General features: G+C 59.5%; 1 protein-coding gene across 2 annotated transcripts; it reads right to left on the bottom strand.

The window, feature by feature from the left end:
- Window positions 1-757: 757 nt before the first annotated feature.
- ITIH3 (inter-alpha-trypsin inhibitor heavy chain 3) lies at window positions 758-14,675 on the bottom strand. 2 transcript variants are annotated; one of them, XM_075549009.1, is made up of 21 exons: window positions 14,595-14,675; window positions 13,700-13,726; window positions 12,784-12,950; window positions 12,598-12,702; window positions 12,053-12,215; window positions 10,847-10,960; window positions 9,632-9,757; window positions 9,060-9,176; window positions 8,681-8,849; window positions 7,412-7,534; window positions 6,980-7,161; window positions 5,768-5,953; window positions 5,472-5,611; window positions 4,827-4,981; window positions 3,659-3,688; window positions 3,066-3,101; window positions 2,815-2,928; window positions 2,233-2,437; window positions 1,431-1,603; window positions 1,199-1,310; window positions 758-887 (listed from the first exon to the last, which is right to left on the bottom strand). In XM_075549009.1, the coding sequence occupies exons 1-21, from the start codon at window positions 14,673-14,675 to the stop codon at window positions 758-760; spliced, it is 2,655 nt and encodes an 884-aa protein (XP_075405124.1). The 2 variants fall into 2 exon arrangements, with proteins under 2 accessions (XP_075405124.1, XP_075405125.1); XM_075549010.1 differs by lacking the exon at window positions 3,659-3,688.
- Window positions 14,676-16,568: the final 1,893 nt, after the last annotated feature.

Raw genomic sequence — 16,568 nt, 5'->3', positions numbered from 1 at the left:
GGATGATTGGTTGGGTGGATGATTGGTTGGTGGGTGAGATTGATGGTGGATCAATGGATGATTGGTTGGATGGCTGGATAGATGATTGGTTGGTTGATTAGATGGCTGGGTAATTGGTTGGATGGATAGATGATTGTTTAGTTGGATGGATGGATGGTGGATGGGTGGATGGATGGGCAGGTGGGTGAATGTATGGTCAGATTTTGTAGGGATGGGTGTTTTTATGGGTGGATGTGTTGGATTGTTGGATAGATAGGTGGAGGGGTAGATAATTGGGAGTATGAAAGGATGGGTGACATCTTCATCTAGCTGTGAGCTGTGTTTTTTCCAGAGCACTCATTGTTTCTGAGTCATAGAAGGACTTTTAAGCCTGAAAGTCCTGATAGGAGCTGCTAACTTATGGCCCCTCATTGGTCTTATGACCCCAGAACTCTGTTGTGCGTTCAACCCTGGCCAGACTGGGAAGTCCTTTTCTCTGGAGTCTTTATTTTCCTTCCAAACACTATCATACCCTTGACTTCCCCAAGTGTCACCCATCACATCTTGACTTTCAACCGCTACGTGAGGCCCAGGGCCTGGCCTTCCTCGCAGCCATCCCCTCCCTCAGGTTTTCTCTGTCCAAGCTGCGCTTCTTTGTGTGATGAGCTCTTACAGGCACGCAGAGGCTGGTGGCTTGCTGCCTGGTTTTCATTGCAAGCTTTATTTTCTCAGGCCCTCCCACAGACCCAGACATCCACAGCAGAGTGGGTAGGTTCCTTCAGAACAGGCTGGGGACAATGTAGTCAGTGTGGGCACCGTCAATAAACCCTTCTCCATTGTTGTGGACAAACCAGCAGGGAACCTTGGTGCCGGTGTGGCTATTCTTCCTGTAGTCTTTCTGGGAACCCCTGGGAGAAAGGAGGCAGACACAGTTAGACAGGGTGGACAAGGTGGCTGATGATGGTACCGATCTAGAGTTAAATGGGGGCCAATTCTGAGACCCCCAGAAATCTTTGGTCACATGAGTCAGAGAGCCCCGGGTGTTCTAGAGGAGCCAGTGTGGCCTGTTTCTTGGTTAGGAGAAGCTCAGAGAGAGACGAGACCCCAGAAGAAAACAAGAGGACCCCAAGGTGACAAAAGTCTGCCATGCAAAAGTGCCTGTTCAGAAAAGCCCTTGTCTCTCTCCCTGTAGCCAGGTGGGCTTGGAGGACCCCCTCACCTGGTGACAGTCAGCCGGCGGTTCTTCACCACCATGGTGGCATCCTGCTTCGTGGGATCAGAGCCAGGGTGGATGTCGGACACGCTGAAGTCAAAGGGGTGGAAGAATTGCCCTGCAATGGAAACGTCCACTCTGTCAGCACCTGACCATCACCAGGGGAACCCGGACTCTCAGGGTTGAGGTCAAGACCACCACGTGGCCAGAACCACCGCCGCCCGGGGATGGCGCGTACCCAGCAGCCCTTGTGTCTGCGCTGACATCCGGTGGCTGTCCACCACGTAGAAGCCCAGGAAATCACGGTGGATGGGATGCTTCTTCCACACCTGGTGCAGGACAACCACAAAGGTGGCCCCATCCCCAAAGGAGACTGTCATGTTCTCATTCCTGTGGATTGTCACCAACATCCTGCGAGGATGAGGACTTGGGTCAAAGGGCATCTTGGCAGCAAGTTTCCCTATGCCTGATGCTGGAGGGCACACAGATACCCCAAGCCAGCTGGCCCATGTGGGCGAGAAGCTGTGTCCCACACCCCCCCCCTCCCAGTGGAGCCTTACTCCTTGTGCACACAAAGAGGAAGACTGTCCTGGGCGACCAGAGGCCTGGGGCTCGGCCCCGTCTGTCATTCACTCTGGCGTGACTGGAGCAGGTTCCATCCACCCTCCGAACCACTGGGGGTGAGATCCCCACCCTGCCCAGCAGGCTCTGGGCCTGTGAAGACCAGGGAAGGCTGGGAGCTGGCGAGGTCACAGTTCAACCAGAGAGGATGTGAGCGGGCTCTTCCTCGTAGTACTGGCTTAGTATCTATCTGAGTGCCAGACCTGCCATTAAGAACCTTTCCCTCAAGGTCACTCAGAACCAGTCCAGGTACCAACTGTGTTTCTCACAAGCCCTGCATGAGAGGCCAATGCAGGTCCCTTCCCAGACCAAGGACAGACCTCCAAGACCCTTAAGACCCCCTGGGGGTGTTGTGGGGTGTCTCTTGTCCAGGCCCTGGGGCTGTGGCACCCCCAGGAGACCTAGGGGAGGGGCCGTACCCATCCTGCGCGACCGTGACTGTGTCCAGCCAGCTGAAAGTGCTCCGCGTGGCCCCATTCCCCAGGCTGAGGGTCTCCGTTGTCACCTCGATCTGCAGGTCCATATGAGGGTTGGCGATGCCCAGCTTCCCAAAGTAAGTCCTTCGGGTCTTGGGGTCAGGGCTGGGCTCCTTGTCCCCAATGATCTCTCCGTTGACTGTGAGGCCTGCCAGGGGCACGGAGAGGGAGAGATCGAGGATACCTTGTGAGTCCACACTGGCACTTCTGAATGCCATTTCATAGGTTCCCTCAGCGAAGCCCGCTCAGGGAGGCCCTCAGCGAGGGGCGGATGCCAGAGGCCAGCACCGTCTGTCCCGGGGTTCGCGTAGGCTGTGCTGGCTGCTGGAAGCCCATGTTGTGGACCCGTCCCGCGGTTGCTCCAGGGAGGAGAACTTCTTCGTCCAGAGAGAAGCTACTCCTCACCGCACAGGCTGGGTTCCGGGCCCAGTTAACTCCGGAACTCTACCTGTGTCTGCCACACCACCACAGCCGGGCAGCTCACTGGGCGCAGGGAGGACTAGTGCGTGCACGTGCGTGACCCACCTGTGGCTGGGTCGTGGATGAGGCGCAGCACGGTGCCCGGGTCTTCATTGATGTTGAAGCAAATGGCATCGTCCGCCTCCGCGACTTGGATGATGAAGTGGGGGTCCCCATCCACTAAAGGAACAGAGAAGGGGCGGGCTCCTGGGGCCTCCCCGACCCCCGGCCCGTGGGGTGGCCTTGCAGGCAGGCAGGGAGAAGCAGGCAGGCAGGGAGCGAGGGCTGGGAGGCAGGAGGTGCTGTTGAGGACTTACCGTAGTAGTAGGGGGTTTGTGGAGGCTGGTAGTTTTCTGTGAACGCAAAGCAGGAGTGAGCTAATTGGAACCAGAAGCCCCCAAGGGGCTCCAGGACCCCCACTCAGATTTGGGTTCAACCCCTTCCCCTTCTGGCTCAGAAATGCTCCCGCCCTCCCACATCACCCCTAGACCCGGTCATCTGTCTGCCCCGAGAGGTGGTTCAGGTGGGGCCCTGGAGGGAGCTGAGCAGCAGCGCTTTGGGCAGTGGGCAGGGCCTGGGGCAGGCAGTGCATACTTACTTAGGTAGGCCATGGAGGAGGTCAGGGTCACAGAGTTCCCTGATAAAAAACAAACAAAGCAAAGGTCATCCTCAGTGGGGTCAAGGGTCCGCCTTGTCCAGCCCATGCTTTCTGCCTGTCTGGGGCCTCCCATCCCAGGGACCCAACACTGGCAGACAGCGGGAATGAGACCCCAGGTTTGGGCTTTAGAAGTGGGGAGCCTGCCCAGGGAACCCCTTAGTAGGGCGAACAACAATAGGGCAGTACTGTCCATGTTAGGGACGTGGCATTTGATGCGGCTAAAATGGACGTGTCTTAGCCGCCCACTTCGACTCCCAGTAGCGCTCCTGGCAGATATCCCATCTCATCCTCATCCTGCACTCACACTGCCCCCGAGTGGGGTGGGGCACGTGTGTGCATGTGTGTGCATGTGTGCGCGCACACGCTCACAGGCCACTGGCTGCGGTTTGACCGCTGTGAGGGAGACCAGACTTGCCTGCAGAGGTGGGGCAGGCGGGGCGGGCTGGAGGAGGGCTTTGGGGTTAGGTTCTAATTTTCGGACCAGACAGCTACAGAGCTGTGATTGCCAGCCTGGGCGCGGGAACCAGGCTGCTTGAGCCCGAGTCCGCTGTGCCTCAGTTTCCTCACCGAGAAGCGGCACTCATAGCCAACCCCGTCAGACTGGTCCTGTGTGTATGTCCAGCGTTTAAAAGCTGCTGACAGTTTAGGGTCTTGGAGGAGGCTCCTAACTCTGAGGACCTCCCCTCAGCCGGGGAGGTAGCAACACCCCCCACCCACCACTCAGTGGAGGCTCCGAGAGGGGCAGCCCCTGGCCTGAGCTCGCTGGTGAGCTGGCAGAGAGCCACATGTCCCGGACACCCCTCCCTCTCCTCCTGTTACCCTCCCAGGATGCTGCCCAGCCACCAGCTAGCATACCTTCTGCAGCCACGGCACCGTGCGGGGTGGGGTGGGGGGGAGAGACAGGTTAGAAACTGAGCCACAGGCACCGGGTCCACGCAGCCAAGGGCAGCAGCCTGCAAAGCCACCCGAGCTCCCAGCCTGGTCAATTGGGCCTCCGGGTGGGAGCTCCCCGGCAGGTGCCCCCTGGGCCCCACCCAGCCTGTGTGCCCTCCAATCCCACTCCCATGGCCTGCCAGTGCCCATGCTGAAGACCTCCCCATCAGGAGCAGGTCCGTGCCAGCCTCCAGCACCCAAGGCAACTTCCCCTCATTGCCCCCAGCTACCGGGTGACCCGCTCAGGGGCCCACGTTCAGGCTCAGAAGTGCTTCTTCTCATCTTACTGAGCCCTTCCATGTGGCGCTCCAAGTCCGTGTCCTTGAACCAACCCCCGGGTGGCACAGCCCTTTGCTCCCAGAGGGGCCTGGTCACCCACGTCCATGCCTACTATGTCCCTCCGTTGGCATCTGCACCCCCTGGCCTGCCCTCGCAGGCACCCTTGATGCCTTGCTCTGCCCCTACCTCCACCCTCGGTCTGACCCACCTTCCCCTGGCTTGTCGGCAATGGCTGTTTGGTCCTCGTTGTCCTCAGGCTTGGTCACCACCATGGAGGTCAGCGGCGTCACGAAGTGGTACTTGAGGGACAGTTCCAGGGCCTTGGCTGTGAGGTTCTCCTTCTCCTCGCCTTGGGCCTTCTTGCTGTGAGGGGCGCTCAGGAAGGTCAGCCTGCGGGCCCCAGGCCGGGCTGCCCGAGCAGACAGAAGCCCACCCTGCGTGCGGCCCTCAGGCCGAGTCCATAAGGACTCAGGAAGAGCTGCTTCACCAGCTCACAGGGGCGCACAGCCATGGCTTGTTCCTGCTCTGGGCCTCAGTTTCCCCACCGATCGAACATGGGATGCTTAGGGGCCTCTACCACAACCCCCACCGTGGTGTCCCTGCTTGAGGGACCCCCAGCTTATCTACCTGTACTGACGACGCCCCCCACTGGGACGGGCCCACGCACTGCCAGCCTGCCGTTCTGCTCTGTCTGCCATCACTGAGGCTGGGGGTGGACCGCTGAGGCCTGGCCCTGCCCCACCCCCACCCCTCCCTGCAGTCCTGGGATGACCTGCCCGCCCTCTTTTCTTCTTTGACTCAAGCAGCAGAGGGTGGGGCAGGCATGGGGGGTGGGCGGGGGCACTGTGGTCACCGTTGGTCCAGCAGCTGCTCGATCGTGAGGTAGGCCCAGAGCCGCTCAATGTAGTTTCCAAAAATGTAGTGCTGCTCCTCAAAGGCCTTCTCCGTCTCCTTCACATCCACCTCCTCCGTGAAGGTGAGGTCATTGATGGCCTAGGGCAGGGGAAGCAGGGAGGGGAGGCCGTGGGCTTGGGGCTAGAGGGCCTGGCTCCAGAAAGACACTCCTGGGCTGTCCGTCAGTCCAAGGGCAGGAGCCTAGACATACAAAATCCCCCATCCCAGCACGGTGCCCAGCCAGGCCCCACTCACACCATGGCCCTTCACGTCCGCCTTAAAGCTGTTCAAGTCCTGGTCCAGCAGGCGCCCGGCCACCACGATCTCGGAGCCGTCGTAGAAGTGCTTGTAGTTATTCTGAGTGAGGTCCTGGATGGCGTTCACGGGGTACTCCATCTCCACGCCCGTCAGCAGCGGGTTGGCCACCTCCTCGTAAAAGCCCTGAAGGGTCAAAGGGGAAGGACCCAGTTCTTGGTACATGGGGAGTCTTCAGGCAATGTGCAGACGGTGGGAGAAAGGAGGCCGCCTTGAGGACGAAACCTGGGGCTGTGGGATGGGTGTGCAAGGGGAGGTGGGCCCACTTGGGGTGGGGAGGGACAGGGTGCTCTGGTTGCACTTGAACTTCAGATGCACTGGGAACCTTTTAGCACGAGCACAGAAAACACAACGATGATGAGTTGCCGGGCGTTACCCTGACTCGATGGTGACCTGAGCGTAGCATATCGGAGTAGACCTGTGCGCCAGGGGCTTTGCAATGGGGGAGGCTACGGAGCGGATGCAGACCTTTCCTCTGAGGTGCCCTGGGGAGTCCTGGACCTCCAGCCTCTCAGTTGGCTGCACAGCATGTTAACTGTCGCTCCCCCAAGGACTCGCGCACAAGCATGTCCTAGGCACTAGTCAGGACCCACTGTCACTGGAAACCATTCTGGGTGCATCAGCGAGCCCAATGTAATCATGGACTCTTCTGAACCCGTCTCAGCTTCCACAGCGGAGGCGGCTCTGCTGTGTAGTCTGAGCACAAGCTTGGATCCTGTTGGCTCACAGAGAGCAAGAGTCACGTCTCACCCAAGGATACTTAGCCAGGAGTGTGAGGCACCCTCCAGGAAGTGACAGCACCCTGTGAAAAGAGGAGGGGGGACCACACCAACAGGGAGAGGCCAACAGAGTGTGCTGGCACACTGTGAAGAATGTCACCGGCAGGCTGAAGCCCTTGGAGGAAGATTTGCTAAAGGGGAGCCTCACTGGCTGTGTAAATGGTCATAGGAAACCCAATGAAACACGCTTTGTTTTCTTTAAGGTGTTGAAGGTTCCTCATTTCCCCTCAAAAAAAAAAATAGTAGCCAGAGGTGAATTTTCACCCAAGAGGCAACTCTTTCTGACAATTGCACTGATTAGAACGACTTAGTGGAATCGCTCCGGATCCGGTAGTGAGCTCTATGCTCCAGGAGTGTACAAGATAAGGCGCACCTGCAACTGCAAATTGGCATCGGAATCCTCATAAATGCGCCGGGCGAGACCATGGTTCTCCAGGGCCAAACGCTCCAGGAAGTTGTAGTTCAGGTTATTGCCAAAGCCCAGGTTGTACAAGGGGAACTTGCCCCCAATGGCGTTCCGCACGTTCTCTTGGATCTTGTCCGGGCGGCTTTCGCCTGTGGGAGAAGTCAGTGTGCCGCTGCCGCAGAGGCCGGGGCTCTCGGGCTCTCGAAATGTTGGCTTCCTGCACTCCCAGAGCCGGGGGGTCAGGGAGGGTAACCAGCCCGGAGCCCCGCAAGGGAAGGCAGAGCCCTTGAGGTCTTTGGGTCGTGGAGGCCTGGGGAGGGCTGTCCAAGGTGTCCTGGTGGGCAGGCTGCAGCCAGACTGCACTCTGGTCGGAACCAGCCCTCCCCGCCTCTGCCTCACCATGGTTAGCATCCCCGTCGGTGAGCATGATGATGATGGAGCTCCTCCTCGCCGTGCCCTGCTCATCCCAGGCATCGTTCAGCATGCGGATGCCCCGCATCAGCCCACCGTTCATGTTGGTCACTAGCACACAGACAGAACTGTGAGGGGCCAGAGGCTGCCATTGGGATGGGGAGGCCTGCTCACATGCCCAAGGGCCTCCAGTCTTTGGTGGTTAAGATGGTTAAGGTTTATTGTGCCAACCTGGCTGATAAACACATGTGGGGTTAATTGAAGGATGGAGAGATAAATGGCTTGGTGAGCCTTGCCTTTCTAGTTCTTGGGTCTCTTGCTTTCTAATGGTCGGACTAGGGTGCGGCTGCCATAGCTAATTCCCTGCTTCAGCTGGCAAGGCTCACTTCCTGTGAGACCTCCCTGAGGAGAAGCCGCATGGACCTACCCCGATGCAGCCCTGGGTGCTGGAGCAGCCGCAGGGAGACCCCTGCCAGAGCTGAGATGCTTACACGCTCACTGAGACAGCACTGGGTTGGGATGCTTTCTGAATGTACACTTACCCTTTATAGAAACTCTCTCATATATATGAGTTTCTGTAGATTTGTTTCCCTAGTTTACCCAGACTAACACAGTAGTTCTCAGTCAAACTTGGTGGATGGAGACAAGGAGGGCTCTTCTCTCCAGTAAGGGTCAAAGGGCAGCCTTTCCCGGCTGCCATCAGCTCGAAGCATCTCAACTCACTGCCAGCGAGTTGATTCTGACCCACAGCGACCCCCTGGGGCCAGTGGGAGCCGCTCCTGTGGGTTTCTAAGACTGTAACTCCATGAGAGTGGGAAACCTCACCCCCCACCCCACCCCCGGCGAGGAGCTGCGGGCAGTGTTGGCCCCTGGGGCTCCTGTGTGGCCACACACGGAGGTTGCTGAGGCTTACAAGAAGGCAGGTGAAGTCTGGGCCTCTGTGGCTGAGAGGAAGGGAGCAGAGGCCTCTGGTTTCCCCAGAAGGAGGCAACAAAGGATATGGGGTAGGGTTTGATGTCTTTAGAACAAGTCGGGCACCAGGATCCCAGGTTAGAAACAAAGAATCTTTCCCTAGACCCAGAAAGTTCCAGACGGAGCACCCTGGTGTGCCTCCCGCTGCCCACAGCCAGGGTCTGCAGGGCCTGGGAATGAGGGTCTCTGGCCCCAAGGAGGGGAGTGGCCACTTGGCTCGGCTCGGCTGGGCTCAGAACAGGGAGAAGACCACTGGCCACCTGAGGCCTTCCTAGCAGCTCTTACTTCCTTCATCCTTAATATTCCTCACAAACTCCCGGGCCTGCTGGAGGTTCTCGGGAGTGGCTTGCACGAGGGTGTCCTTCCAGGTGGTCACGCCGCTGCTGAACAGGATGAAGTTCAGGTAGTCCTCCTCCTTGATATCATCCAGGATTTTCAGGAGGGCATCCCTTGTCTGGGGGAGAGGACAGCTCCCTGACCACTCAGGGACTCCAGGCAGGAGTGGGGAGGGTGGGGAGAGAGGACAGCCAGTGGTGCCCCTATGCCCGAGGCACCCCACAAAGACCAGGGAAGACGTTTTGTGAGTTGAAGATCTTGTCTGGTCTCCTCTTTCACCTGGAAGAGCAGTTTTTCTTTTCTGCTTTTAAAAGCAGACTTCTCTCACCTGCTGTATTTTTCGGCCGGCCATGGAACCACTGATGTCGATCACAAAGACCACGTTCTTGGGCACCACGGGAAGGCCTTGAGGTGCAAAGAAGTGCACAAAATAGCCATTGACCACCTGGGAAGAGGAGGGGACAGAGAGATGCCAGGCTGTGGGCTACATCGCCTCGGTAACCTCTTCACAACCCCCCCCCCCCCACCAAACTCTGCCATGGAATCAATTCAGACTCACAGCAACCTGTTGAACAGGGAGGAACTGCCCCTGTGGGTTTCCAAGACTGTGAATCTTTACAGGAGTAGAAAGCCTCATCTTTCTCCCACAGAGCGGCTGGTGGTTTCAAACTGCTCACCTTGTGGTTAGCAGCCCAGCAAGTCTATAACCCACTCTGCTGGCAGGGTTCACCTGCCCCTGTGATTAGATGACAGAGATCCACCAGCCCAAGAAAAAGACGTTCCTTCCACTCTGCGCACCAGGGGGTGTCACACAGAGGCACACAGGGATTGTGAGGTCCCCGGTCTGGTAGGAGAGCTGGGTGAGGCTGCTGGCAGGTTTACCCTCCTACCCCCAGGTACCTGCAAGTTGGCTGGAGACTCTCGGTTCACGTCGTAGGTGATGATGAAATCCCCGTTGAGCAGCGTGTCTGAACAGGTCGGGCAGGAGCGCTGATGCTCTAAGCTGGGCTTGAAGGACACGTGGCCCTGCGGGGGGAGGGGGGCACGTGGCCGTGCTCAGTCCCCTGCAGACCCCTACAGCATGGCTGAGGACTGAGCCTTAGGGCAAGCGGCTCTGGGTACTCCCCCAGCGCTGGCTTCTCTGAGCACCTCGATTCTTTCCTCCTGCTTCTTCCCTGAGCCCCTCCCTCACCTGACCTCCAGGGCCTCCCAAGCCCCCCAGGGAAGGACAATTTGCAGCATAAAAACAGGAACTTCGTTAGGTGGGGCCCAGAGGAGTGGAGAGCTAAGGGGGACCCAGAACCGGGCAGCCCTCTCAGTGGGTGCCCTGTCATCGCAGTGATCATGGATTGCTATTTAACATGTATGTGGACTTCCAGTCATCTGCCACCCGCTCAACAAAGGCCCAGGGTCAGCTGGGGCCTTAGGGATTGACCTGGAGAACAGGGCTTCCCACTTCCCACATGGGCGGGACCACCCCGGTGTCCGGGTGGTGGCACTGGAGCCATCTGGAAGCTGCAAAGCAGATGCCTGCGCTGTACCCTGGATTACAGGCTACAGCACAAACATTCTCAATGCCAGGACAGGTGCTGGGCCGGTTTCTTTCTTTCTGTCCGTCTTTTTTTTTTTCCCCGTAAAGAGGGCGGTAGGCTGAATGAGTTTGGGAGCCAACGTGCCAGTCTGCAGCCCTCTCCTATCCTTTGGTACCTGACGTCAGGCAGACGGCCTGCATGGGACTGCAGCCGCTCCTGGTGGAGACCCCGCTTTTCTCCCTCAGAGGGGACGGGGGTTCGAAGGGCAGACCTTGTGGATCGCAGCCCACGGTGCAACTGCTGCACTGCCAGACAGGTTCGATGAATAGTCTCCCTGCCCCCCCCCGCCCCCCATGCAGTCGAGACCCCTCTTGTCAGCAGCCCCTGCCCCTAGCATCTTCTCTTGGGCCAGAAAACCAAGTGTCCTCTCTCTCTCTCTCTCTCTCTCTCTCTCTCTCTCTCTCTCTCTCTCTCTCTCTCTCTCTCTCTCACACACACACACACTCCCATCCACCAAACCCCAGGGGTCTGTGTCTCTGTCTCTGGTCCCATGCCCCCTCCACCCAAGAGGTATGCGGACCACCTTTTTCCCAGAGAAGGACTTGGTGAGAGTGCTGCCCAGAAGGTCATTGGTGATGAAGGAGGCTTCTGCGTCCAGCACACTGATGCCCTGAGGCTCGAAGATATCTGCCTGGATCTGCAATGGTCGACAGAGAGGGAGCCAGGGGCAGCCCCCAGGGCAAGGCTGTGAGGGCCAAGCCTGCTGTCCCCCATCAGAGGAATGACCGAAGGAGCGGGCAAAGGTAGCCTGACCACTGGATGTGTTCACCTGCCAAAAGGGGGCCCAGATTCCACTGCCAAAGCGTTACCTTTGGCTTTCCACTTCCGCAGAAGGAGCCCAAGGCCTGTGGGCCGGTTACAAGCATTACAGAGATGGGGGAGGTGGTCTTGTTGCCCCCAGAGCCCACCGCCAGACTCAGCTCTGCCAATGCCAGCCACCCACCTTAGCTTCCAGCTGCTGGGCCAGACCCCCCTGGTAGTCCCAGGCCCCTAAGCATAGCCCAGAGCTGGGCCCAGTGTTCCAGTGAGCTCTGCTTGGTCCCAATGAGCTCTTCTCCTCCCTCCACGGCCTGTACTCAGGTCCAGCCGCCCGAGTCCACAGGGGAGCCTGATCCCCACAGGGGAGCCTGAGCCCCATGGGGGAGCCTGAGCCCCACGGGGGAGCCTGGACCCCACAGGGGGAGCCTGAGCCTCACGAGGGAGCTTGAGCCCCACAGGGGAACCTGGACCCCACAGGGGAGCCTGGACCCCACAGAGGAGTCTGAGTCCCACAGGGGAGCCCGAGCCCCACAGGGGAGTCTGAGTCGACGGGGGAGCCTGGGCCCCACAGAGGAGTCTGAGTCCCACAGGGGAGCCTGAGCCCCACAGGAGAGTCTGAGTCCACTGGGGAGCCTGAGCCCCACAGGGAAGTCTGAGCCCCACGGGGGAGTCTGAGTCCCACGGGGGAGGCTGAGCCCCACAGGGGAGTCTGAGTCCCACAGGGGAGTCTGAGTCCCACAGGGGAATCTGAGCCCCACAGGGGAGTCTGAGTCCACGGGGGAGCCTGAGCCCCACAGGGGAGTCTGAGTCCACGAGGGAATCTGAGCCCCACAGGGGAGCCTGGACCCCACAGGGGAGTCTGAGTCCCACAGGGGGTGTCTGAGTCCCACAGGGGAGCCTGCGTTCCACAGGGGAGTCTGAGTCCCTCAGGGGAGCCTGGACCCCACAGGACAGCGCGAATGCGACGTACCTCAAAGTGCTTGACCAGCTGCTTGGGCTGCACCTTGAGGTACATCTCATACTTGCCCTTGTGCCTCTTCAGCAGCTCCTCATAGGTCAACTCAAAGGTGACCTTACTGCCGGCAGCCACGTTGACCGACACCGTGAACTTCTCCAGCTTCCTGCCCGAGGCCCTGGGTCCGTGTGAGATAGGACCGTTGAGCAGGCTGCGCCCCCTCCTCCGGACCCCGGGGGTTGAGACCCGCCCCCTCAGAGGGACCCCTGAGGACTCTGAGCCTCAGAAGCTCCAACTTCAAAATGGGATCACGTAAGAGCCACGGGCACCATTTGCTATCATGATAGTGATAATTGATCATAGTGATTGAGATAGTAAGTAATCATGGATCAGAGTAATAGTAATAATCAATGTAACAAATCCTAGTAATATTAATAATCATTCTAATAGTAATTAATGGCAATAATCACAGTCGTAATCATTCAGGATAGCAGTCACGATAGCTGCTGTGGTCTGGTCTGCCAGGCCCCTCTCCCCCTGATGCGATGTCCCCCACCTACTTGACCAGCCCGGCGGTCTGGCCCTGGGACACGGCCTTCTCATACTGCTGCTTGGCCACTTCCTTCTCCTTGACGTTCCCGGGGTAGGTGACACCGTCGATAGTCCTGCAGGGGGCAGGTTGTGGGGTCAGGGCAGGGCGGGTGGCGCTCTGCAGGCCGGCAGCGGCGGCTGGTGGCGGCACTCACAGCGTGAAGTTGGTGATGAAAGCCGTCTTGGGCAGCTCCACGTCGAAGGACACCTCCTTGGCGGCGTCTGCCCGGTTCACAGCCCTGGTGGTCACCACATTGTGGGCAAAGCGGGAGGTCACCTTGCAGCTGATCTTGGTGCTGTAAACCTCGATGCCGTCCACCACCTGCACAGAAGGGGTCAGGGGCCATGCCTTCCACCTGACCATGCCCCGTCCACGCCCGTCCAAGCAGAGGGTGTGTTTGAAGGTGCTCATTCGCAGGTGCAGCCGGGGAAGCGTCTTGAAACCCCATCTGAACCCTGTCTCTCTCCTGCGGTCAGCCCTCTGGGGGCTCCCCACCACCCTCCTGCAGCTCTCCATGCCCCAAGGCCCATCTCACAGCCATGGCCATGGCCACAGCCACCCCGCCCCATAACTGCTCTGGGTCTTCCCTGGGCAACTCTGCTCAGCTGTCTGCACCCCTCCCCCTCTGTGTCCCGGGGGGCCTTTTGTCATTGTCAATCTGTCATCCAAGCTGCTGGAAGGGTCACAGTGCCCCCAGACACCCTCCTCCTAAGCGAGCAGCAGATTCAGGGAGGCTTAGGGACCCTCCTGGGCGAAGCTTGGGCATCATGGGCTCAGAGAGACTGTGACAGGCCACCACACCAATGGCCCAGCCCCCAGCCCAGGCCCAGTGCCCTTCACTGGGGTGACTGGCGGAAGCATCTCCCCAGGCCACCTCCTGTAAGGTGTGGGGAGCATAGTTCAGGAGCTCCTGTTCCTGGCGTGCTCTCGTCCAGGGGGTCTGTTGGCCAGCTCCCAAGGACCTGACAGAGCACCCTGTACCTCCAGTTCTTGTGCAACCAGCTCAGTGCTGCCTCCCCCGGCCCCGCCCCTGACACCCCCCCCCTTCTCTCCCCGGTGAAAGGTCTCACCCCTTCCCCTTCTGGCAGGCTCCGTTTCTGCAAAACAAACAAACAGAATGTTCAGGCAGAGGCCAAGGCTGCTGAACCCTGGGACCCTCTCTGGGCAGAGGTCAGGGCTTCTGGGTCCCCCATCCTCCCTACCATCCCCTCCTCACACTTTGAAGAGCCTTCAGGCACAAGACTCCTCCAGAGCCACAGAGGGCCAGAGAGGGGCCGGCTCTCAACTCTCCCAGCAGGGCAGGGCAAAGAGTCCCCGCCTTGTCCACAGACCACACCTCATTCTGCTGTTCCCTGGACAACAGGTCCCTCCCGCCTCCTCCCAGCACCCACTCCTGCCCACCCATCCTCCGCGGCTCAGCTCGACCTTTTGTGGGGGCTGCACTTGTCTGAGACCTGAGTCTTCACAGCCCTTCTCTGGTGGGGCGTCACCCCACGTGGCAGGTGGGGAAACTGAGGCCTGGGGAGTTGGGGGATTCTCCAGGTGTAATCTTAATTTTAATTGTGATAAATACACATGTTGGAAGACACGTGGTGCTTTATGATCCCCGTACCCACGCTTGGATGGCATGACCTACGCTCATTCCGGGGTCCAGCCACCACCACTAGCCCTTCCCAAAGTAAGAACAACAGGATCCATGCAATGGGTTTGTGGGCCTGTCTTCCTCAGGGGCCCTCGGTGGCCACTTTTCCCGGCATCATCCCCATATCCGTGTCCGTTTCCGGGCCTCGGAAGGCAGCTCTCAGTGAGGCACGAGAGCCTGCAGCTCCCGGCCGGTCAGCATGGTCTGTCCTCCCAATGCCCAGCACTGTCCCCTGCTGAGCCCCAGTTCCCTGACCCCCCCCTTACTCAGAGGACCTCCCCACAAGGTGCCCTTTGCCCTCATAACGCCTCCGACAGACTCACATTCAGCTGCTGGAGAGGGCTGGAGACCGCCAGGCCAGAGAGCAGGGCCAGGGCCAGGCAGGGCCAGAGAGTGGACGCCATCGTTGCTCATGCAACCCTGGCCCGGGCTCCTTATATGACAGACACCCATGTTTCCTCAGCGAGGTCGGTGACCTGCAGCCCGGTGTGGGGGGGGGAGCAGCATGGGCGGCGCTTCCAGGAAGTTGGCGCGTGGGTGGGATCGAGCCTGTGCCCTCCGGCCTGTAACTGCCTGGGTCAAGGGGACCTGGAGGGCACTGCCAATAGGGTTGGGACTTTACTCCAGATGAGCTGGAGGCCATGACCTCCCCACTCCCCCCCAGGAGCAGCATCAGTGGAGTCTGGGCAAACAGAGCTGGGTGACCCTGGGGGGTGGGCAGGGGAAATGGAAACAGGATGGGATTGTGTGACAGCCAGCGCCTGCTCTGGCCTCCTGGGTCAGCCCCTCCCCCAGAAAAAATAAACACCCCAAACTCACTGCCATCAAGTCAGCACTGACCCGTAGAGACTGCTTACACAGAGTCCAGGACTGTACATCTTTGTGGAAGCAGACAGCCTCGTCTTCCTCCTGCAGAGTGGTCGGTGGGCTTGAACAACCAACCCCGTGGTTGACGACCTGATGCCCAACCCATAGCACCACCGGGCTCCCTCTTCCTGAGAGTAGACAGCCAGGCCTGCGCTCAGCTCACTCCACCATCTGGCTCCAACCTGCTCTTCCAAACCTGCTGACCTCCAGCAGCCTCCCTCCCATTCTCATCAGGAAGCCTTCCTCCTTCCAGCCTGATCCTCAACCAGTCACTAGACAGCCCACTCGCAGTCCACGCTCCCCCACAGCCAGCTCGCCCCCACCCCTCACGTGGAGGTCTGTATGCTCAGCTCCAACTGTCCCGTTAACCTCAGGACTCGCGCTCTGAGAGCCAGACCGTGTCACAGGCCAGGTCACTCTCAGCACTGTAAGGGGTACTTCAGAGGCACCACCTGGTCTCCTCCCACTGGGCTGGGGACTCCTGAGCCACACCAGCCCCCTGTGCCTTTGGGGGACCCCCCACATGGGCTCTTATGTGTGAGCCTGACCAAGGGGTGCCCCTCTTGTCTGTCCACTCCTGAGCCAGGTAGATGAGGCCACTGGGCCAGGACAGTGACTGTAGGCTGTTGCCGGACTTGGTTGGAAGCTCCGGCCTCTAGCTGTGAGATGTACAGACAGAGCTGCAGAGAGCAGGGGTCCTGGGGTAGGAGGAGGAGGAAGTGGGTGGGCTCACTGGATGTGACGGAGATCCAGGAGACCAAGCGGAGGGTCACCGAATCACAGAGTGACAGAGGCCGCTGGTGAGTGGTGCTGGACTCGGCGAGAGCCTCCAGGTCCTTAGTCTACAGTCGCTGGACACTCAGCAGGCCCTGGCACCCAGTGGGCTGTCATCAGAAGTGAGCTGCCCCAGGCCTGGAGTGGCCTGGCTCCCAGATGGCCCCTGAGCTGGGTCACTGCCCAGTGACACCCCCCCCGCCCCCCCAGACCCGGAGCACGCCTTCATCCCAATGCTTGGGAGTCTAGGGGAGAAGCAACCAGAAACCAGGGTTCTGAGCTGTGGAAAGGCTGGCCGGGCGCTGAAGGGGCCCAGAGTCATGGGGGCGGGGTGGGTGTTGGGAGGGGTTTGATGTAGACTTTGACAGAAGCCGGAGAGAGAGCTTCATGTTTCCCCACAGGTCCTTCCTGCAGGGAGGGAAAGGAGGCAGAGCCTGGCCTGCCTGCAGCACGGAGTCTCCCCAGAAAAGTCCAGCCGGGAATAGGCTGGCCGCCAACAGACAGCCCTGCCTTCCTTGTTACAGCTCTGGCCTGGCAGGGCCAGTCCTCGTGGCCTCCGTGCCCTCCCTGGTGTCCTTTGTAGCAGGAGCTGGACAGCAATCCACAGGGAAAGGGTCAGGAAGGAGTCGGCGGCCACCTGCCCACGTTCCCCAGGA

Source organism: Tenrec ecaudatus, chromosome 4, assembly GCF_050624435.1.
Source record: "Tenrec ecaudatus isolate mTenEca1 chromosome 4, mTenEca1.hap1, whole genome shotgun sequence".
Taxonomy (NCBI): Eukaryota; Metazoa; Chordata; class Mammalia; order Afrosoricida; family Tenrecidae; genus Tenrec; species Tenrec ecaudatus.
Note: the sequence above shows the minus strand (reverse complement) of the source record. Positions and strands in the feature narration are given on the sequence as shown.